General features: G+C 29.5%; 1 protein-coding gene across 1 annotated transcript in view; it reads right to left on the bottom strand.

Annotated features, from left to right (window-relative positions):
- Positions 1-25,640, bottom strand: part of LOC113385972 — a 153,244-nt gene that overhangs the window by 126,543 nt on the left and 1,061 nt on the right. Inside the window, exon 2 of the mRNA XM_026623789.1 lies at positions 18,230-18,466. Within this exon, the coding sequence (XP_026479574.1) occupies positions 18,230-18,447 (218 nt within the window). The 5' untranslated portion in view covers positions 18,448-18,466. The remainder of the gene's footprint in view (positions 1-18,229; positions 18,467-25,640) is intronic.

Genomic DNA, 25,640 nt, shown 5'->3' on the forward strand with positions numbered 1-25,640 from the left:
ATGGTGAGCAATGCGCGTTAAAATTTTGCAAAGCCTATATATGGTTGTTAAAATAGAAATGAATATAATCCGAGTTGTCAGATAATCACAGGATAAACATAAATGATAATACCCTAATGCATCCGAGTGCATTTGGTTTGGATTCAAATCACTGAAATACACCAAAAATATATTGATTTCCAAATTTTCGAAAACAAAAATCAGAGCTTTTTTAATTATCTTGTACGCCATTACATCTATAATTTACTTCCAAATAAGATCTTATTTGTCAACAGTTCGATGTGTATATATTTTTCATTTGTAGTTTGTTGTATTCAATTCTATCGCGTATATTGATTTTTTGAATCATACTGCTTTAAAAGATAATTAAATAACTAACTTTGCAGAGTTATTTATTATTCAACAGTCAACTGGATTAAAGCTGTCAATCATCATTAACAAATGAGTCGAACTTAACACTTCCTAGAATAATTTTGATTATAAAAGATGTTTCAATTGTGCATGAAGAGAAAAGATCAACGCAATTTATTTATATGTAAAATAATTTTCTATTAATAAATTAATCAATGAAAGTAAATATTATATAAGTTTCGCATATAAAATTTTACATTAGTAACTGGATCTATAAGACGATTGTGTTGTTTAGCCGTCTGACAGCCAACAGAATCTAAAACCTTGCTTTTCTATGCAATAATAACTCTGATTTCTTTTAAAAATCTGAGTTTAAAAAAATAATTATTAAGCAGAGATAATTTGAACAATAAGAGTTTAAACTCACAAAAATAAATAGTCTAAATCAGTGTTGCGTAATTTTAATAAAAAAAGATTGGATACGTACAACTAGAAATATTTTTTACGAATGCAAAGGAAGTCAGTCTTAATATTAGTATAAAGACTCCAAAGGTATACGATAAAGCACGTGGGATTCTCTATATGAAATTTGAAGGTCCCGACACCGAGACAATTTACAAGTAACCTTGCCTCAAGCGATTCTGTGTACGAGTATACACAAACCTCTCCCTCGAATCGTAACTCACAATTAATTTTGACCTCGTCGCGATTTGACAATGCCCCAGAGCCCTGATTAAATCTTATCACATCCTTGCCAATATGTCTGAGGCAATTTTATAAAATTGAAAAAAAACAAACATGATTAATGTAATTGATTGAATACATTCGTTATTAATTCCTTATAGGTATAATTTCTTTCATCCCACTGGATTTTGCATTGCTCTGATGGATTTAATCACACCTTTAATATTGATGATAACAGGATGTAATAGATATATTATAATTGTATATAAAATTAAACAATTATTACAGGAGCAGTTTTGGCACTTTTAAAAAAATGACTGAGAAAAATAGTTGCTAAAAAAATAAATTAACTACATATGCTAAGTGATCACTCACCACTCTTTTGAGTCTGATCTGAACAAATATATAAAATTGAGTCTTATATTAATTTTCATCGTTTTTTGCAAATATTTCTAAAAATATACATTTTAACGAAAATCGTGTAATGAACAATTAAAATCTTAATAAATGGGTGTTCTATAAAGTGTTCTGGAAACAATACTAGGCTAGATATGAAAATGGGGTATTATAGTACTCAAAATAAGCTTTAAAATGAGTACTTCTGCGTGTAAAATGAGTGAGCTATCATGCAGATATAAGACGCTTACAATGTTTTTTTGATTTAAATCAAATAGTTTATGAGTGAGTTTATGAACTTAAGATAAAAATTAGCCTATTTCCGACATTACGCTTTTTAAAAATTGCTGTTGGCTTACAATCGAAGTAGCAGACAAAATATCCTTCCAAGGTACATTTTCAAACAAAATATTTCAACCACATTTAATTTTGATTACAACGATTGTAAGAAGTCGTGATTCCCGCCATCAACAGGCGTAGTTTTTATGCAAGGCTGAACTCGACATCAAAGGATATATCAGCGTTTTAATAAAACAAATAAATTCTTGTCGGAATGTACCTACCAACTGAAAACTAGCGAACAGACTCATTTATTTGCTCGTCCATTGTTTCGAGCAATTTGCCAACTTTAACCTTCCCATGGGGCCGCGTGCATTAATTAAACGCTCATTATGTTTCATATTAATGTTAACGCTCTTCTTCCCTCTGTATACGCAGCGTGACCAACAACTTACAGATTAAAAGATGATTATCTTGGAAAAATGTTTATCCAAATTTACTGGTTTTATGTAAAAATAGTCAGTAATAGTGGGTAAAAAAAGAAAATACAGAGAAATGAAAAGCGAAGCACAGGACCAGAAAGTATGGAAGGAGAATTTTGGAAAGAAAAATGCATGAAAGTGAATAATAGTATATAATAAAATATAAAATATAAAATCCATCCCAAAGTGCATTAATCACTTTTATAAATTAAGCAGCTAAAAGTCTCAATAAAACTTTATAAGATCATTACCTACATTGATTATTTTATACCAAACTTTCTTTATATAAAATGGTGACTCATATAAAGAAAGCATAATATGAAAACGATTAGTATTGTTTTTCCTAATGGAAAAAAGTTGCATTTCAAATTACATTTAAAACCATTTCGATATACAATTCAGTGTACATCATGTAAAAACCCTCAACTGGCCTCTTACCTGTTAATAGCTTATTGATTTTGAATGAGTTATGTTCAATTTCAATAACAAAAATTAGGCTTTAAGTGGAATAACTAATTTGCCGCCAAAGAAAATATACAAAATATTCTTCAGATCTTTAACGATAATTTATTGTTAAAAAGCATACGAATATGTAGTCTGAATAAATACTTCCAGCAGTGAAAAAGCATACATTCTTGTTTTAGCAAAGAGAGAGAACCAAACACGAAGCTTGGAACAACAAAGAAATGCAAAGTTAATCTATTAATACACCCTTTTATTTATATATGAAAAAGAGCAGTAGAAAGTGAATAAATATAGTCGGGGTGCTTTGAATGATTATAGATAGTTAATTTAGGAATAAGAATAAAAATTTTGTAATAATGAGATTAATGCTAATTGAAGGCATAATGGTTAAAAAAATATAACTTTTTATTGGATTTTATCGAAAACCTTAAGGCAAATTGCTGGAACTTCCCGTAGCATTTTTTCTAAGATTAACATTTTTGAAAAAAATTTACTCTAAAAAGTTAGATTTTTGAGAAACTATATTTTGACAAAATTTTAACTACATAGAGACGAAATATCGAAGCGCGTAAGCGCCGCGCCGCCATCTCACGGATAAGCATTGGTACCGAACCCATAGGAATGTAAACACAATTTATACTTATTGTTAAAATCTCTATAAAATATCTGATAATTTGATGTGCATATGTCAATGATCATTTTTGACCGCCAGATGGCATTTTTTACTTTTTTTACTAGATCTCCGAAACCGCTAAGTCTGCCTTCATGAAAATTTGATCAGATCTTCATCTTGTTAATACAAGTAAAATGTTTTTTTGAATTATTCAAATGGAACGTTCCGTTCACTTAAAAACTCAGTTACCATTTTTGGCACTTTTTGCCCCATATCTTCGGAACGGCTAGACCTGCCTTTGCCAAAAACTAATCAGCACGTCTCCTTATCAATACGATTCGAATGTTTTTTAAAATATTCAAAAAGCTTCATCCGTGTTCCCGAAATCGTCGACGAAAATTTGTATCCGAACACACATACACACACGCACACACACACATACATCCATTTTTTTTAAGGTATGCCAAAATATTCTGAAACCTCTGAAACGTAAAGATATATAAAAATTTTCATTTTCGATTTTTTTGTGATTACTACTACGGGAAGTTAAAAAAAATTTAATTGCAAAAGTAAAGATCGGCTGCATGCGAGTGGAAAGAGTCAATAATTTAAATGATTTTTAAATACTTGAGCACAATTGACCACAGTATAATATTGATAAATTTATATACATCAATAAATAAATGAAGAAGCTAGCAATTATATGTTGACCCACAATTAAAGTCATAAAGTAATAAAACCCTAAACAAACTAATCATAAAACCCCAATAAATTACAATCGCACTTTACTTTCAAAAAGAGGTATAGAAGCTTTGCAGTGTTACCATTCATAAGGATTATTTTGCAAAAAAAATTCAATCCATACCGAAAATGTCGATAAATTTATATCCGATAGGAGAACAAAAGAGTTTATGAATTTGTAACAGAATAAAGGCGGTGTGAAGTTGCGGTCCGACGCGTACCAGCCGAAAAAGCTAAGCCCGAGCGTTTCCGTTCGGGATCTAATTAGGACCCGTGTTCTTTTTCAAAATCAGACAAAAGCATCCGGGTATTCATCATGATCTGCGAGAAAAGATATTGTATAAAGAGTAAAGTAATGACGAAGCGATTAAATTAGGGCGATAATAAAGAGCTATATTCTTTTATTGCAAAGTAAAGCTACCTCGAGCAAATTAATTAAAAATGAGCGGAAAATGTGTGTTAGGGAATTGACTTAATTTACTCTTTCAATCATCATCTTTATGAAATAATAGATTTTTATATATAGCCACAAATTTTCGGTGTAAATGATTTCCATAAAATTACCATAAAGACGAGAGAGATAATCTGAATTGTTACTAAATAATGTAACAATGTATATAAAACTGTTACACATTTTAAACGTTGAGTATCTGCTTGCTAGAAATGAGACAAAAAATGAATAAATAACAGAGTACAAATATAGTAATGGAAATATGTAGATAAAATGGAAACTGCCATTTTATGATCAAAACTAAATTCTGCGTATGCATAAGCTAATTTGTTTGAAATACCAAAACAAAGGGCTACTTAAATTGAGGACTAATTTTAAGTTTTATCTATGAAGAGAATGCTATATTTAACATAGTGTTTTATTATTGAACAACAGAATTTTAATTTCTTGTAATTTATTAAATGTGTTTGATATTAATAACATTAAACTTTTTTTTAACTTCCCGTAGGATAGTTAAGTAATGGGCCGAAAATCGAATATGTAAATTTTTGCATTTCTCCACGTTCCGAAGGTTTCTGAACAGTTTGGCATATCTCAGAAAAAATGGATGTGTGTGTGTGTGTTTTTTGGGTGTCCTCATTTTTTCGTTCACGTTTTCGGGCGCACGGATCAAACGATTTGAATGCTTCAAAAAATATTCGAGTCCTGTTGATAGGAACATGTGCTGATTAGTTTTTGGTAAAGGCTGGACCAGCCGTTACGGAGATGAAGTGCAAAAAGTGCAGAAAATAGAAATCGAGTTAATCTGCATCCGATTTGAATGATCTAAAAAACGTTCAATTTGTGATGATTGGGAGAAGTGGTGCTTAATTTTTGACAAAGGCAGGTCCAGCCATTTCGAAGATACAAGGCTAAATGTAAAAAAATAGCAGTTTTTGAGAGAAATAAGCATCCGATTTGAATGATTCAAAAAACTTTATGCTTGTGTTGACGAAACAATTTCTTTTGGAAAAAAATTCATTTATTTTTTTTTCTTTTTTTTTTGATATCGAAAATAATTCAGATTTTAATTTTAATTCTACAGCTTACTTATATACTTTAAGAGAATAATTATAACTTTGCGATTCAGTTTACATAATTCTTATAAATATTAGCCGATATTAGAGAATTTATAATAATCTATTTGAAAACATTTAATATTCCTCGAACATTTCGTTACGGTACGGGAAGTTCCAGCAATTTGCCTTAAGGCATGATGCCATACACCACTAGTTGCTTAATGTGTTTGTTATTCATCATATTAAAAACTGACAAGAAGGGCTTTTTTATAGTGATTTTCATTTAGCACGCTTTTCCCATATAAAAGAGTAAATTTTTCGTGTTGCACGATTCTTTATGGAAGCTATCTTTCGTGTAAAACGGGTTATACGAGGTGTGTTCAAAAAGTACCCGGAATTACTAATAATTAAATTTCGCGGGTCTGGAGTGTCTGATTGTCAAAATTTTTTTTTATTGTGTTGGTATACATGCCCCTAAAGTATGATGAAATTTTCAGCTATATTCACTGTTTACTTTGTCTGTGGTAGTCGCTAAGGTTCGACGTGTTTTTCTGAGCTCGGCGATTTTTACAATGGAAGAATTGAAAAGTCAAAGAATTTGTATTAAATTTTGCGTAAAAAATGAAATAAAGTGTTGCAAAGTGCAAAAATTCATCAGATATGGCTCCGTGTGACTTTTTCCTATTCCCAAAGTTGAAGAGACCCATGAAAGGACGGCGGTTTTCCTCGATTGAAGAAAATCGCTGAGAGTGCTCAAGGACATATCAAAAAGTGAATATCAAGGGTGCTTCGAAAATTGGAAAAAACGCTGGCATAAGTGTATTATATCTGGGGGGGACTACTTTGAAGGGGACCACATTAATGTAGACGAATAAATAAATATTTTTTTGAAAAAACGAAAATTCCGGGTACTTTTTGAACAGACCTCGTATATGCACTATATTTGAATAAATACGAATACTTTATATTAAAAATTGTACAAAAATCATAGTATTATTCCGAAGGAAACTAGTCTTTGATGTTAAACATTATTTTATCTTTAAACAACGATACGAAAAGAAGGAAAATATGAGTTACATATATCAATTGCTTTCGAAAATATCACGAATCTACTGTATATAGATCAACTATAATTTTCTTATCAAGAATTCTCGATGATCAAAAAATCGATTATAGGTGTTATCAAGTTCCATCCAATCCAGGATGAAAACGTGATTCACACAACATGTTTCATTAAGGGTCGAACGTGCCGAAAGTAAATTAGCTATCATGGCTGTTATTTTCGGGGATAGCTGAATTAAGTATCCTTTATTTACAAGATGATGGTATAATACTAGAATTAGCCCAATTTGGAAGCAAATCGTTTTTATACATGCTCGTCTATAAAATCGATTTAATATTGGGAATGAATGATTATCTTATGAGTTAGTTAAGTAATAAAGTATCATATACATAATCTTTGATGCAATATTCGAGTTTATAAGTTGTTTAGATTATATTAGTTCGTCTTGATTATTTTTAAAATGTCCATGACTACCTTCAATGTTTTTAAGTTAGCCATACCTGATATTATATATTTCTCTACGAGCCAAAATAAATAGTTATGATGCCAGCTGTTTTCGGTTTTCTATTTGGCAAATTCCATATAAACTAAAATAAAACTATTCCGTTTAATTTTAGGAACAAAGCCATTAACCGGTTCGTTTTACAAACATATCTGAGAGAATAATAAAATCCCAAAAAGTCCTTTTACGATCACTATGGCAATAAAATAATTATATACGAACCGTGAAGCAGCTCTAAATTTAACAATAGCATAGATAATTTAAATAGAATATAAAAAAAATCTGGAATTTTCAAGGAATATTCCGAATAAGGTTTATAATCATTACGTAGATAGATTCAATTTTAATTTACTGTAACAATCTTCTGCAACGGTTGCAAGAAAAACAAGATTTGATAATTACAGATTACATTATATTACTGAAGTAAATTATTCATTATATATTAGATTAGATTAGTATTATTATTAAAGATATCTAAATAATAATTCTAGTATAAAAATAATAATTCTAGTATTCCGTATAAAAAATTAGAGATACGCAATTTCACTAATTTGTTGTGCTAGTGTAGTAGATATAGAGTAGAGCGGGGCTTTAAGGTCTGTCAATAGAAAGATCGACCAACAATAGATAAAAAATAAAATAAAGTTAAGATTTCTTCAACAACAATATTTGAAAGTACAGGAAAAAAGAGGTGTAAACAGTTATCGCCTCAAATCAAGCAACGCTGCTATCAAGAGATAAACGTCCATGTTTGTAAACCTCTAACAAAAACTTTTTTATTTGTTTGCACTGTTATTTAATTTTCGAGATCTTAATATAAATTTTAGGTGTACGTTATTTAATTATTTTTAAAGATGTGTTATTAATTTTAAGTTAGATTCAACAGGTTTCTTTCTATAACCTATATAATAGCTTACATGTTGTTGGTGTAAGAAGAACCAACTGAACCTTTACTCTGGCAAAGAAGTTAACAATAGGAAATAGTACATACAAATATAAATTTAGTTAAAAATCTATTTTATATCAAATAAATTAAAATAATAACTATTCTAACTCAGCTCATAAATATTTTTGCTGAAATACCAGATCAATGTTGTTAACAGTGTTATCTTTGTAAAAAATGTACCTATGAAATATATATTTTGCATTGGTTAAATATTGTAGTTATTATTTCATAAGTCCCTTTAATATTGAAAATAAGGCATTCGATCTGCTTGCCACCTAGTTTTCCATTTTACCCCGCCTATGGGGTAAGAAGAACAAGGTAACAATTTTTGAAAAAATAGAAAAATAACATTTTTACAATGATCAATTAGCTGGGAATTTTACTGAATGTACTAACACAGCTATCTGACTGCACATAGTCAGATAGTTGTTTTTTATATGTGATATTTTGTCTGAAGTAATTTTGATTTTCTAGTCAAATTGGACCTTTGTGCCCCACCCTACCCTAAAATGAAATAAGTTTAAAGACCTTTCAAAAGATGTACCCTAAAATGATTTTGGAAAATAAAAAGTTCAAAGCATAACAAATGAATTTGCAAGTACAAGACCAGCCGACCCTCTTTAAATGGTTGTATTTTACTTCGCCTTATAAAAAGAGAGAAGAGTAAAAGCAGACACAGACAATGCAAAGCTAGACAGTTGAACCTTTCACGCACATGGCAACATGTTGAGGGGACGACAAACCCTACTTTTTTCTAGAATTCTCATTCTTTTATTAGGTTGTAAAACTTTGGTAAACTGCAAAGGAATCTTGGCGTACTTCTCACATTTTGCTATCCATTCTGTTTCAAGTCATTTGGAGTGGCGGCAATTTGAGTAATTACGTTTATTGCACTTGCAGGGATTGCAGATACAAAACTTAAAAAAATGTCTATGAATGAATGAAGAAATTTGTGATTTTTTAATAGTTTTTTGAAGACATGGTTCTAAATTTTTATAAGAATAATTAAAATTTTCAATATTCTGAAGTTAGTTCATTCATGCTTTCACTTGATTTGGATGTTCGTTTCTGATTCGGATTACTGGAATGTTCAGATTACTGGACTATAGTGAAAGGGTCATAATTTTTAACATATGATATTGGAAATAAAGTTAGAATTTCCAAAAATTCCCCCAAAAAATCGGTTGCGAGCGTGTCAGATTACTGGAGGTGCCGGTCTATCGAACATTATTAACATTATTATCAGTATGCCTCAAAATGTTTTCTGCAGAATAATATATGTCTATAAAGTGTAGTTGAATTGTACTTATATTTATATTTGGCAGATTGATTATGTTTTTATATTTATATAGGGCTGACGCGGGCACAAGGTTCCTCACACCCAAAGCAAACCAAAAACTGTTTACAAAAAAAACTTTCTTGACTGACTTTTTCTGTTAACTTTTTACCACCCCCAATAAATCTTCTTGTCAGTGACCGCCGGACACACGTCCAAATGAGAATAAAAGTTTGCGATAAAATAGTCGACGGTACTACGTGTGTTTTTCTCGATTTCTCGAAAAATACCAAAAAAAAAGTGCATGTAATTTGAGACGAAAAGCGTGTTCCATTCGTTGACCACACAAGCAACAAAATTGTGTCTGAAATCGTTTAATTTTTTCGAGAATGTAAATCATATTTTTAACCTCCGATAAGTGCGCTTCATGCTTTCGAAACTTCGGCGATGTTGCATAGTTAACTTGGTTTAAAAATACATAAGAACGCTCGCCGCCTCAGTTGATTAACATTTAAAAATATTGCACGAATGTTTTTCGGTCGGAAGAATTTTAAGTGGCCGTAATGTATTTAGTGAGTTATATAATATGAACCAGTACAAACATAGCGTCAGATGCAAATACTGATTGAATTTTGACACAGCTTGAAACATTAATTTACTTTCATTATGTTTTTAAGCTAACAGATTTAAATAACCATATCATAAGACTCAATCAACACAAAAAGAGGCAGATACCATTCGGTAAACTTTACTTTAGTTTTAACTTCGCGTATTATTCTTTATAATTACTAAATGTCTCTGGTATTATAAAAATAGGTTGTAATTGCATCTTGAGAAATAAAAAAAAATCATAAGACTAATTGAAGCAAATACTCGAAAGGAAACAGTGATTATTGAATTGATTAACCCAAATGAAACGCAAACTGCATTTGTATAAAAACAGTCTGTAGTTATTTTATGTTTTGCAGAATCTGCTGAAGTACTTCTGCATTATCAAAAATACATTGTTTTATAGATTTTGCGTTTCGAATCAATTTTGCGTTTTTTAAATCAATCAAATCGGATACTCCGTCGTTTCAAAAACTCGTTTTCTATTTTCTGCACTTTTTGCTCAGTATCTCCGTAACGCCTAGATCTGTCTTTGTCAAAAACTAATCGGCACACCTCCCTGGGATTCGAATGTTTAGCGAACCATTTAAATAGGTTGATCCGTGCGCCCGAAACCGTGGACAAAAATTATATCCATACACACCCACACACACAAGCAAATCCAATTTTTCTAAGGTATGCCAAAATGTTCAGAAACCTTTGAAACGTGAAGATATGCAAAAATTTTCAATTTCGATTTTTTGACGATTATAATAACCAATATGTAGCAAATAACATTTTGAAGAAGAATTTTATATAGTAATTAGAAATTTATTTTCGTTCAATATGCTAAATTTATAAATAAATAATATATAAGACTCATAATTTAATAATATGTATATGTATTCAGATTAGTTTTATAGAATGGTTTATATTCATTTGATGAGCTACAAATGTTTAAAAATTGTGTCTGCGCCTTCTTTTACTACGTGTTTTTTGTTCTAAGAACCCTTCATTAAACAATTTAACACTAAGCAAGAAAGTATAATAATTATTTCAAAAATATGATTACTAATAACAGCGAACTCTTTAAGAAACTCTTTAATCATTTTTAACGGTAGTTACATGGTCAACAATTACAGTCGACTCATACATGTTGAAAAGATTCCAATTGTTTGCCATCGGAACATTCACCGGCACAATTACTGCCGTGATCAATCATAAAGTGATATTGGAAAGGAGAAAATTGCTTAACCGCGAAAACACAAGCATATCAAGAAATTGGTAATTGCGAGCACTGTATATTATCATAAATCAGCAAATCAATGTAACAAAATGTTGGCTCAATCTCACGATAGTTTTGCAATCGGCTTCGAATCGATTAAATCTGGCATATATACATATAAACATATTGAAGTTGATATGACATTTAATACAATCAGCGAACGCGTATTACGAGTATATGTATGCGAGAGTGAACTTTCACAATCAGTCAAGACGGACAACACCACAATGAGACTCGCTGACCTCTACAAGAAATGTATTCACAATAACCCAAGAGCCGTTTCCAATTAGTAATTCATATAAATTGATCATTAATTAAAACGAGACACTGCCGATAAGAAGCATTATATGAAAATGATCTTTTTCATGCTCGATCATATATGTTACGGATGATTGTACTTATAATTTATACATCAATAAACTTATATATGTATGTTTATATGTGCGCTGGTAGTGAAAAAATTAAAAGTAGCCATTGCAATGTTTCGAAATTTACATAGTACACATTCATTCATCATCAATATAATTCCAACTAGTGGGGCGCATGGCATCGTGCCTTAAGGCAAATTCCTGGAACTTCCCGTACCAAATATTATATTAAAAAAAATTAACATTTTTGAAAAAAAATTACTCTGAAAAAATTAGATTTTTGAGAAACTATAAATTTCTGTCAAAAATTCACTTTTTTTTTTAAAAAAAAAGACTTTTTCAAGAAACATTTATTTTGAAATGTTTTGGAAATTTTGAACTTTTTTTCAAAGCAATCGTACTGCTTTAACTGCATAGAGACAAAATATCAAAGGGCGTAAGCGCCGCGTTGTCGTCTAACGGATAAACATTGGTACGGAACCCATAGGAATGTAAACAAAATTTATACATGTTGTTAAAATCTATATAAAATTATCTGATAATTTGATGTGCATATGTCTAATGATCATTTTAGACCGCCAAATGGCTCATTTTTTTACTTTTTTTTTACTAGATCTCCGAAACTGCTAGACCTGCCTTCATGACAATTTGGTCAGTTCTTCATCTTGTTAATACAAGTCAAATGTTTTTTTGCATTATTCAATTTGGACGCTCCGTTCTCTTAAAAACTGAGGTACCGTTTTTGGCACTTTTTGCCCCATATCTTCGGAACGGCTAGACCTGCCTTCGCCAAAAACTAATCAGCACGTCTCCTTATCAATACGAATCTAATATTTTTTGAATTATTCAAATTGCTTCATCCGTGTTCCCGAAATCGTCGACGAAAATTTGTATCCGCACACACACACATCCACGCACATACACACACACACATACACACATACATCCATTTTTTTTAAGGTATGCCAAAATGTTCAGAAGGTTTTGAAACGAAAAGATATATAAAAATTTATGATTACTATGACTTGCCCTACAGGAAGTTTTATTACTACCTATAACTAAATCAAAGTCCTTCTAAAAAGTTAATCCTGCAGGCAAATTTAACAGTTAAGTGAGTATTCAAGTGTAAAAATTCAAAAAAATCGTTTTTTTTTTCAAAGCTTATTTAAAAAGAATGTGGAACGAGATGATTTTTTAAAATTTAAATTATTTTCGAAGATACAGCTGTTTGACCATAATAATCCCCTACTGCTTGCTTCCTATTTCGGAACTTTAAAGGCGTTTTTTTTTCAAAAATATCTTATTCAATACAATGTCCACCATTTCTACCCAGCCGATTCACTTGAAATTTTCAGAGAATCTTCTTTATAGATTTCTTTCTGACATATACTCATTCATCTCCAAATTTCAATTTTTACAATTTTTAAAAAATTCCAGAAATTCAAAAAAGTGGTAAGAAAATGGTCCTTTTTTTTTAAACAGACGCAATTTTGTCAATTTCTTTTTAATGTAATCCTAATATATGCCGTTGAGACATAATTGAAGATTAATAATCTTTTTTTTCATTTCTGAATAGATACTAGAAGAGATGCAATCGCAGACGCGGTCACGTGCCATTTTTTTTGTGACCCCCTACTTCAACCACTGCTAAAAAAATTGATATTTTATTAAATCATGAACATTTTTTTCACTTTTTTTCTATACTCTTGTAACGTTGATAAATAAATTATAAAAAATAGCAAAAAATTTGTTGCCTTTTTTACAAAGATTTAAATTGACCTAAAATTTCATTCCTCAACACTAGAATAACAATCCAAGTTTTTCTTTTCAATCTCTACACATTATGTTGTAATGGAAGTTAATCAAATATTATGCTGCAATAATATAAGGATAGTATTATTTAAAAAAAAAGTTCAAAGAAGAACAGAAAATGCCCTGAATAGTACGCCTCTCAATAAATAAATTCAATTCCGCATACAAAGGATATATTACATATTACATCTTACAATCTGTATTTATATATGACGAAATGATTTGAAAAAGGAATGTACCTGATACATATTAAACCAGCATATTACATTGTAGATAGATGTAGCGGTACCAGTATAAATGCAATATTTTTTGAAAGTAGGAAATGTGCACGGCAATATAAATCTGTCGTGAATGCACATCGCATAATCGTGAGTAATAAAGGTGCCACGATTGAAAATTTTAACTTCCTGGATGCAATGGACTGTGTGAACGAAAGCATCAATGGTCGATGCTGCATTTTTAAATTTATGACATACTGCAATTTTATTCGTTTCCATATATTGCACAAAGAATTATGATATGAGGAATAAATTCAATGAGGAATAGCCAGAGTTGAAAATACAAAATTATTTGAAAAAATGAAAATAAAATGATTTTAATAAAAAACGAAAATATTTTTTTGTATGGATTTTCTATATCATTATATTTTGAAACGAAAGCATAATTAATAAATCGTAAAATCAAAATTCCTGCAAAATTATCCAAAATCATTATTAAATTCTCGTAGGGTAATTTATAGTAATGGGCCATAAAACAAAAATATTTTTTTTTTGCATAAATTCACGTTTCAGTGGTTTCTGAACATTTTGGCATACCTTAGAAAATATGGATGTTAGTGTGTGTTTTGTGTGTCCGCAAATTTACGTCCATGATTTCGGGCGCACGAATCAACCGATTTTAATAGTTCAAAAAAACATTCGATTCATATTGATAGGGAGATGTGCTGATTAGTTTTTGGCAAAGGCAGGCCTAGTCATTACGGGGATACGGAACAAAGAGTGCAGAAAAATAGAAATTGAGTTGTTGAGATAACAGAGTATCCGATTTGAATGATCCAAAAAACATTCAATTTGTAATGATTGGGAGAAGTGGAGATTGATTTTTGGCAAAAGCAGGTCCAGCCTTTTCGAAAATACAGAGCTAAATGTACAAAAAATGGCAGTTTTTGAGAAAATTAAAACATCCGATTTGAATGATTTAGCTTGTGCTGAGAAAACAACTGCTTTTGGATATTTTTTGTATACCGAAAATAATTCATATTTTAATTTTAATTCTGGCTAAAGTTAAAAAGCTCGCATATATACTTTAGATAAAGAAACTTAACTTTGTAATTCAGACTATATAATTATTATAAATATTACACATTTCTTAGACAACTATTTGAAAACATTTAATATTCCTCGAACATTACGTTACGGTACAGAAAGTTCCAGTAATTTGCCTTCAGGCACGATTTCATACACCACTAGTTATTTTTAGTCTTATTAACACGTTTGCAAACAGTATAAACTTCAGAAAGATTCAAAAATTTTATTTTTCATTAGTCATTTTATTTTTAAATTAGTTATGATATCCGAAATTTGATTGAACACCGTTTAGGAGGGTGTCAGATGACCATATATTTTAATCGTTATATATGATGAATGCTAAAGCATCCACGTCAAGTTTTACGCTTCTATTTACGCAATGTGCTTGCCCAAGCTAGTTTGTGACCACAGGAAAAAATAATATAATACGAAAATACCTAAAGAATCAGTTAGTCATTACCTTGTCAAGTAGAATAATTACAAAAACGTAAGATTCAAAAAATTGACTGTAAAATTTGAATGCTATAGCATTCATAAAATGAATGCTAAATTATTCACGTCCGGGATCGTGTTAAGTAACAATATTGTAGCTTAATCAAGTCTTCATAAAACAGAATTAATTATTTATTAACACCATGGTATGTTACGTAAAACACTGATCTCAACTATTCATATGCAATAGAGATGAGATTCTTCCTTCTATTTATTACTCTCTTTCAATCTAATGAAAACTAGAGATCTCATTGTCTGGTACATATCACAAAGAATGCTGAAAAAACATCTACCGTTATAACTATCATTGTTGTTTTATGTCAAAGCGGATGCATTTGCATTTCCAACAAATGATCGTGCTAAATAAATGTACTGTGAAAAGATATCTTTTTTGTTTAGCTGTATCATTGTAAGGAGAAAGTCGTCGTCAATCATTGCAAAAATCAGGCTATTGTATGTAGTTAGTATTTCATTGTTTAAATATATCGTTGTTCTCTTTGTCTTGTTTATTGTATGTGATTTCTCTTAATGGCCCAAACAGTCGTTTAGATAAAGAATTGGTTTTTGTCTTTGTCTGTGTAAGAGAAACAATTAAAGATATCCGATCAAAATCCTTCTTTCCTTTAAATGTATTGTGCAGATCTCGAAATGTTCTATTATTCAATGATTCAACGAATAATAAGTAGATGTTTAGGGTAAACAAGCTTTGCGATAATTCTATTAAAGCTCTCGATGGGAGGAGATCCATAATTAACATAGGGCAAGGAGAAATTTTCGAAAATGATTATTATTGAAAATTGATTGTCATTGTACTAATTGCATTTTCCATTTGATGCAGACATATACTAATTTATCATAAATTATAATTTCAAAATATGCCTTTTATCAAGGCGAATTTTAAAACAGTTTATAATTAATTAATTTAATATAAATTCTTAGTACAATATATGAGAAAATAATATTAATTAGAAATTAGTAGATACATCCAGTGACGTATATAAATCAGTCAAGCTATTACATTTTCAACTATTGGCAAACAGACAAAAACAAAATCAGTTAAATACTGATTAATACTGTTTTTACATTGACTAATACTGTGTAATATTGCACTTTAATTTTATTTGCTTTTTCAAAAAATGTTAAAATTTTTGAATTTATTTTCAAATAAATATTAAGCATAGCCTGAAACAAAATTTAAATAAAGCAATTGAAAATAAGAAAATCCATTCCTATGGCCATCCAGGAAAGACATTCCAAACATCTAAAGAAAATGTACACTTTGTGAATAAAGTCAAGTCGTAAAAGAATCAATATGGGGTTATTCCCGATGGGATTGTAAAACTTTTACGTTCGTGGCGTTGAACTAGAATCATATTGCAAATGTAGCCAAAAAGATTTTCAACAGGTTGCCTTTGTAAAGTGATCTTTATATTTTGATTTTTATATTTGGACGTGGTTTAGTTCAAATTGCTATTTAAATGATATTCAACTAATCAAAGTAAAACTTTTGTAGAACTCTTATTGGACAACATATTGGACTTTTATCGTAATATCTACTATTGATATATTTTTTTTCAATATAAACTTATTTTACTTTCCTCGATTGATATAACAAATAGTATCAGTTGATAGTATAAGCATTGTAGAATAGAAAACCTCGAATCTGGTAAAATAAGATATATGCCATTAGGTGGCCAAGATACATACTAGAGATTCCTATGCAAACAATTCCAAGGATGTTTGTTTTGTATTTAACACGTGACTGTCAAAGTCCGTGTAATTTGTCAGATAGTTATATGAAGTAAAGGCTAAATTTTCTTGCTACAGATAATAAATACAAATTACGAACTTTGATCAATTTTCTTTTCTCGAATTGATTCTGTCTAGTGCAAAATTAATGATAATATATGAAACACCCTACTGCGTTTTAAGGGGGGGCAGCCTGTTTTAGAGGCTTAAAAAATCGATTGTTTTTTTAATTGCAAAAATGTCTTCCAAAACAAATTCAGAAGAAATAGTGAGCAAGCGTCAAGCATGGATACGAGCGGAACGAAAACTTCGACCCGCGATTTCTCGGCCTTGAATTTTTTCGATTCTTCCTAATTAGCGGGAAAGATAGGAAAAAAAAACTAAATGTCCTATCGAAACGAGAAAAAATTCATTCTATTCAGGATTAAATTTTTATTCTAGTTGAATCTAAAAAAGTTATTAACCCACTTTTTGAACAATCTAAAGTGAAATTTTGTATCCAAAAATACGATTTTTTTAAGCTGCGAAAAATTGGTGAATTTCTCATTTTGTTCTGGATTTTTTAGGTTCAACTAGAATCTATATTATTGAAAATATGTATTTGTTTTGATTTTTTTGTGTCGGATGGAAATTGTGACCACCTGCACGCTCGAGGCGCATTGGCAAAATTTTATGCCATATATTTTAATGATATATCGTTTCAATTAAATATTTATTTTCTTCCTAAATATTCCTCAAAAAAGCGATTTTTTTGAAGCCTAGTTAAAGCAATCACAGTGAAGAAATTCTTATTATTAGATGGTAGAGGGCTCATAAAAACATTTTAAATAGAACGTTATTTTAACGCTGTATAATAAATTCTATATTGCAAAAAACAATGTGGAGTTTCGAACAATTTAAAACCAATATAAATCGAATATTCATACCAAATCTTCCACAACATAAAAATAAATTATAATTTTAAAAAGTCGTTCAAAGATTTGTCTATATATTGGCTGAAAGTTAGTGCCTATCAGCATATATATTGGGCGAATATTATTAAAAATAATCTATTAGTCCAGTCATTATAGTAAGTTCACCTCGGAATTCGAGATACCCAGCTATAAGTCTGTAAATACTTGTATATTGACGCACTAAAGTTGTCTCAAAACCTACATATAGTAGGGTGTCAATACCATATGTAGGTTTTGAGACAACTTTAGGGTGCCAATATACAAGTATTTACAGACTTACAGCTGGGTATCTCGAATTCCGAGATTCTTACTAAATGACTAGACTATATCATTTTGGCTTTCAGAGCAATTCAGTAAAAGAAACTCACCTGAAGTAGACAATCTCGCCATTATGCAACAGCCTTCGCCATCCGTCAGGTACGGGAGCTCCTCGGATCTGTTGCAATTGCGGAGGTTGTCCGGCTGATGCTAAATGCTGTTGCTGATCAGAAATATCCTGATCAGTCTGTTGCTGGATTTGCAGTTGATGTTGCTGACTACCGGCCGGCCCTGGGGCGCCGCTCGCATGGACGGCCGGGCTGGCCATGCCGCCTCAACAGCCGACTCTGGGGAAAGAGAAATCATAAATAAAATGGTGAAATAGTAATAAAATATATTTGAAGATGCTAATGCCGAAAATTAAAATTTATCGAAACATAAAACGTAAAATAAACTAAATAGTTTAAGCAAAAAATAAAAAACAAAAATATCTGTGTTCTCGTAATATAGACATTTTATATTTTTAAATATAATTTATAACTAGTTGGTATTGGTATTTGGCAAGTTACATGAACTTCCCGATATGTGTAAATAATCGACTAAATCCATGATAAATAAATGAATTTAGAGTTTTAGAATTTAAAAGAATTCCGAGAGGACGTTAACTCGGAGTATTTTCTAGAAGCAAATTTTCACAAATCGATAATTTTTATAATTGAACCAGTTTCCGTAAGACTTTAATGGTTTAGTAGGTTCATTAAGACCAAGTACTCTATCGTTATACCAAGTAAATCGTCTAATTTTAATTTTAACAAACGTCAAAAAACTACTCATTTTTTCCAACGTTGATGAAGTTTTAAAATTAAACTACTTGTTGTAAGGCCGTAATATTTCAGTAAGTTCTATAAGACTATGATATATATAGCCAAAAAAGCTCCATGAAAAACAGCTTAATTTTTTTTTCAACAGTTAATTGCAAGAAAACGATTAGGTAGATTTTCACCTAAAACTAATCAGTATCATTCTCAACTTATATGTTTCGAACAGTTTTTGATTCTTTAAAAACGATTCGGTAGTATGAGCTTAAATGTGGACGAAAAGTTTAACACTTTTTCCAAAATTACAAAGAAACGGCTTGGCCGATTGACGCACAAATCTTATAAACGCTGGTCCTCAGAGATACATCGAATGGCTTTTAAATTTTTGAAATCGGTCCAGCCGAAAAAACGTCGATTTACGACAAAAAATCTGTTCACACACATACATACACACACACACACCTTTTCCAAATTTGGTCTCATTCGATTCAGAATGGCTTAAAACGTCGAGAAAACATAAAATTAGCGAATCGGATTTTTTTATGAAAACATAAACTTCTCCTTCGGGAAGTTAATAAATAAATAAATAAAATATATTTGAAGATTAGTATCAACAGTTCAGAAATTATTGGGACATGAAATAATAATAAATAATAAAATAAATAACTTCAACAAAAGTTAAAAAATGGAAGTTATCAATGTATGCAAAATTATGATTATTAAGAAATTAGTCGATTTAGCCGGAATATGCATTTAATGTGTAAAACACCACTAAATAACGAAATGAAAATAAATCTTAAACTAAATTTGATTTTTAATATAAAATTAAAATCTTCAGTTGATAAAATTGTCAAATTAATCATTTTGGCGTTAATAAATCTGCAAGATCATTGCTAACTTGTGATCAAAGCAATTTTAATATAAATTTAATAACTATGAAGTGAAAAGTAATATTTTTCTATCATATAACGTAATTCCAGGAATGTTAAAATTAAAAACTAAATAAAGTTAGGGATTATCCATATCCTATTAGATTTAATTAAAATTTTAGAAGATTCATGTAGTATTCTGCATTCAATTCACATTGATTAAGTTAAATAATTCTTCATAAAATTTTAGTATGTTATCAGTTCTATTCTGGATTTATGGTCACTTTTAATTTTTTATCATTTAACTAAAACTATGAAAGGTATATTTTTTTATTCAGATAAATATTTATGAATAACCGAAATCTTGCACTAATTAAAAACTAATTACACATATAAAACCAAATATATGGACTATAATATCAAAAATACGTATTACCGTTTTGATGCATTATTTAAAACTTGTCGACGCAGGTAATTTTATCAAACTATTAGTAGTTTAAGTACTTGTATTGTATAAATTATTTCCTATTCTATTGAAAATACAAATAATTTTAAAAAAAAAGTTCTACATATATGTAATTTTAGAATCAATATCATTTACATTAGGGTATAAAACCGAATACAATCAACTAATACAATTATCCTCAATCATTTGGTTGGCAGAATGCCTGATTTTATACAATTATTATCCAACTCTTATGGCTCTTAAGTAAAATCGATTTGACATATAGAATAGATTTCAAATAATGATAATAATACCATACTGTCATGACATAGTATCGTTCCGATTTTTGCGACCATAGTTCATTTTTGTTATTTTCAATTACAAAATGAACTGCTCGTTCGAAAATCTTGCATGTCTCATGTCAATTCAATTATGGGAAACCTCCTGTCCAACCATCCATAAAACAATCTTTATTATTATTATAAGACGAATATAGAACGACATTTTCGATCGAAAATTTAGTATGAATTTTATGGCAATATCTTGAGGCAGGTTGGATTATTTGCTTAATCTTTTTTTTTATATATTAGGTTGTCAAATATCTCCCTTCCGCTTTTTTGCTATTGGTTTATAATACAAAAAGGCAGAAGGGAGATATTTGACAACCTAATATATGTTTATTAACAGCAATCAAAAATTATAAATTTCTATAAGCTATTATGCTAAGTAATTTGCTTAATCTGAAACACTCTTATTTGAATTAAAATACATATTGTAGGTGAAATAGAAGATTTTGATTTAGCATCATATTTTTATGTAGTAAGTACTCAGATTCTGAGAAAAATACAGATTGTAAGTCTCAGAAAATGCAACGAATTTTATTATTTTTACATTTGCACAAAATTATAAGCACTAAACTCTAATTTGCTTATATTTACAATGAAATTTTCATTACTTTACTGTTGAAATATAACACTACAAAATGTATGTTACTGTTACAAATTCTTAGTAGTCTATATCCATGGTGGAAATATGTGGATAAGATGGGAACTCCCCGTTTCATGATCAAAACTAAATTTTATGTGTGTATAAACTAGTTCGTTTGAAATGCCAAATCAAAGAACATCATTGTTTTTAACTTTTCGTAGAGTAAGTTATTGTAATCGTCCAAAAATCGAAATTGAAAATGTTTCCATTTCTTCACGTTTTGAAGGTTTCTGAACATTTTGGCAAACCTAAGAAAAAATAAATAAATGTGTGTCTGTATGTATGTCTGAATACAATTTGTCCACGTTTTCGGGCGCACGGATCAACCGATTTGAATGGTTCAAAAAGTATTCGATTTCTATTGACAGGGAGATGTGCTGATTAGTTTTTGGCAAATGCAGGTCCAGCCGTTTCGGAGATACGGAGCAAAGAGTGCAGAAAATAGAAATTGAGTTTTTGAGAGTACGGAGCATCCGATTTGAATGATCTAAAAAAACATTCAATTCGTAATGACAGGGAGAAGTGATAATTGGATTTTGACAAGGGCAGATCCAGCCGTTTCGGAGATACCCAGATAAATGTGTAAAAAATGGCAGAACTTAGTTCTCTCAAAAGAAATTTTGAAAGAACTAAGCATCCGATTTGAATGATTCAAAAAACTTTCTGCTTGTTTTGACAAAATATTTGCTTTAAAAAAAAAATCAATTTTTCTTTTGTATATCGAAAATAATTCAGATTTTAATTTTAATTCTGGCTAAAGTTCTTTTGTAATTTATATAACTCTTATAAATATTAGACAATGTCACAGTATTTATAAGAAAACCGTAGATTTATTCAACGTAAGCAAATAACAGAATTATTTTTTTTACAAAATTATAGTTCGACAATGGCAAAAGATAATAATAAAAAACTAGAGCGTATAAGAAAGGTTATATTCTTTACAAACCAAAATTGAAATGTTGAACCGGCTCTGTAATAATGAAAGAATAATTGTTATTCTATGAATGATGCTACTATTAAATCTGTTTGATATTAAACATATTAATATTTATCGTTTAAAGTGTTTGTTGCAATTAAGAAATAAAAAAATAGTATATTAATAAAAATAGGGTCATTAAGTAGAATAATAAAAAAGAAAGTATGTAAAAGCAATGTAATGTATATGTAGAACGTTGTATAGAAAAGATATAAAATATAAAGTAATGTAAATGTCTATATGCTATAAACAGTTAGGCCAATATTTTTTTTTAGATATATAAATAGCGAATTTCAATCAGCGATTTGACCCAATAGCATTTTTGTTTAATTTCTTCTATCCTCTTCTATATCCTCTATAACTTTTCGAAATATTCTATGTGACAATTCCGCACATCCATGTGTTAAATATTGCAAGCCGACGACTGAAGCTTTTCGCGTAGCGGCAGAGCACAAATTAAATCAAACACTCATAAAAATTCGAAGAGAGCTACAAATGCATGGCGTTTTGCGGGAATTTTTCATGAAATAGCGGTTTGTTCGACAACAAAAACGTCGCGTCGTTATTAGTGCGATATCATGATTTACGCTTGTGGTACTCAAACAACGTGAGCTTTCATATAAAAGTGTAGTAAGAGTAAAAGTAAAACAAGTCGCTGTGCAAATATGTATATTTTTCATTTTTCTACATGAAATATTCTGAAAAACTAGTGGTGTATGGCATCGTGCCTTAAGGCAAATTGCTCGAACTTCCCGTATCAAAATTTTTTTTTTTCAAAAAGTTATACTACGGGATGTTAATAATACAAACTTTATTTAATGTAGCATGTCAACTTCTTATTTTGAAGATTATTCAAATTTTACTTTTGATAACATTTTTTTGAACAAATAGCAGAGACTGCTTCTAAATACAAACATAGAATAAACGGATCTTAATGAATTAGCCAGCAGAGTATACCTAAAGAGCCAGCCCACCAGGTTGAAGAAAAAATTGTTAGCAGACCTCATATAGTCCAGTTAAACGTAAATACTTAAAATTTGGCTATATTTTATTGATTTTTTTGTTAAATGTTAAATATTCCTAGTAGATAAGCCGCTGTGTGTTCCTACTTCTCTAATTAATTATTTAATTCTCTAGTTATTTTGTCAAATATATATTGTTAGCTGTTAATAGAAAAAATGGACGTGTGTTTTGTGTGGATTCAAATTTTGTTTTGAATATTGAAATTATTCGAATTTTAATTTAAATTCTAGCTAGTATTCTATTCGCTTATATACTTGAAATATCTCTTATAATAAAATATTTGAGAACATTCAATATTCTCAAATATTTCATTACGGCGCGGGAAGTTCCGGCAATTTGCTTTAAGACACAATGCCACACACCACTAGTTCATCTAAATTTTTGAGGAAGAATGACATTTTTGCTGCCCGATGCCAGGTTGCCAGAGCAGGTTCAACTCATGACCCTGTCTGTGCGCTTAACCTTTACGATCGTATGAAGTTCTTTGAATTTATTCCAAAAAGAATGACCGCAGGAAAAAACTCAGGATCAATAATGAAGAAAATAACTTTATTAAGAAGCTACTTAAAAATCAACTATAACTCAGCTAAAGATAGAATAGCATTATTGTTTGTGAAAAACAGATTGTAGAATAAAATTTAATAAAAAAATGAAAAAAGTGCTGCAATTGGTTGTTAAATCATTGCATATTATGTTACTTATATAGTAGCAAAAGAAGCATATATTTTGCATATAATAATTTGAAAATTTTATGAAAAAATATTGTTCTTTTTTATAAAAATGTGTAAGTAGTATTTGAAAAGTGATTGTATTGTAATAATTCTTACAAAATTGTTGTCAAATGTTCATAATTACCATTTACTTTTTGCTCACCTTTTTTATTATTTGAAATTCAATTAATAAATGCATAAAAGTAACATTTATTTTTACTTTAAATATTTAATAATAAATTTTAGTATAGTTAAACTTATAAAAAAAACGATATCTGGCGAGGGTCCATCATGTACCCAATGAATATATAAAAACGGAACACAAACGCATAAAAAAGTATTCTTCTGATTATATACCAAAATTAATAGTATTTCAATTTCAAGTTACTATTTTGGAAAATCCATTTCAAAAATAAAATTTCATAAAAATTTCTGATACTTATTCATAGCGAAACGAATTAAATTATATGCTTATTAAATTTAATGATGCTTTTAATGTGATACTAATTTGAACATCTTGTAATTATCAAATAATACGTTGTTAAAACCGGCTTTTGACTTTATTTGAGGTTGTTCATCTCAAATGATTTTATCAAATTAAAAATGATGCGTATAAATAATAATAGGAAAGATAAGGTAGATAATAAAATTTTAAGTCTATATTTTATTTCCCTTTATTATTTATCTGATGTGATCGATAAAAAAATATGAATCAAGTACTATAGTTATATCAATCTAGAACATAAGTTCTCAAACTTTTTTGTGTTGAGGACCCCATGACCCCCCAGACTGATCGTTTATATATCATTGTAAATATATTTTTTCAAATTAGAGATCTTTTCACAAATATGACCTTTAAACATGTCTTTTTTTATTGACTATGGTTTTTGTGTTTTTAAAATAATTTGTGTCTATTATCCACTGAAAAAGATTTTATTAGATTTTCTGGACAAATAAAATTTTTATAGTTTTATTTTGACGAACAACAAAAAATCTTTTTTGTTCAAAAATTTTTTTTTTTAATTTTTCATATTTAAAAATTTACGAGACCTTTATAATTTTTAAGTATTAACGTATACTTATAATTTTTTTATAAGATGTATTGTTAATTTTAAGTTAGATTAGACATGAAATTTATATTTTGCATTGGTGGAAAAATGTAGCTATTATTCGTAAAATTCCTTTAAAATTAAAAATAAGACATTGGATTTGTTTGCCCTTGGCCATCCCATTTTACCCCGCCTATGGTGTAAAAAGAACTAATAAAAAAGACAAATTTTGAAATATAATATTGAAATAAAAAGCAGAAACAAAAGACTTTCACAAAATTGTACAATTTTAAATAAACAATATATTTTATTTCGACGAATTGGCTGTTAAATAATCAAATACTATATAAAACTATAATATAAGCAATTAAGACTTAACATTTAATGATACTATTCATTATTAATAATAAATTTAAATGTTATAAAATTAATAACTGATTCATTAAAAAAATCAATATCAATAATAAAACAATAATCGCAGAAGCCCGCTCGAATCAGTTTGAAGAGCACTGATTTGCCTCGAATGTGTGTATTTTTAGAACACATTCTGCGTGACATACAAAACATAGCTTTTGGAACAAAATGCCAATACAGGTTTCCGATAGACATAATATAGAAAGAATTAAAAATTAATCGAACAATTT

The sequence above is a fragment of the Ctenocephalides felis genome, unplaced genomic scaffold (assembly GCF_003426905.1).
Source record: "Ctenocephalides felis isolate EL2017-DRISC unplaced genomic scaffold, ASM342690v1 CF-g0.4_SCAFFOLD_03571, whole genome shotgun sequence".
Taxonomy (NCBI): domain Eukaryota; kingdom Metazoa; phylum Arthropoda; class Insecta; order Siphonaptera; family Pulicidae; genus Ctenocephalides; species Ctenocephalides felis.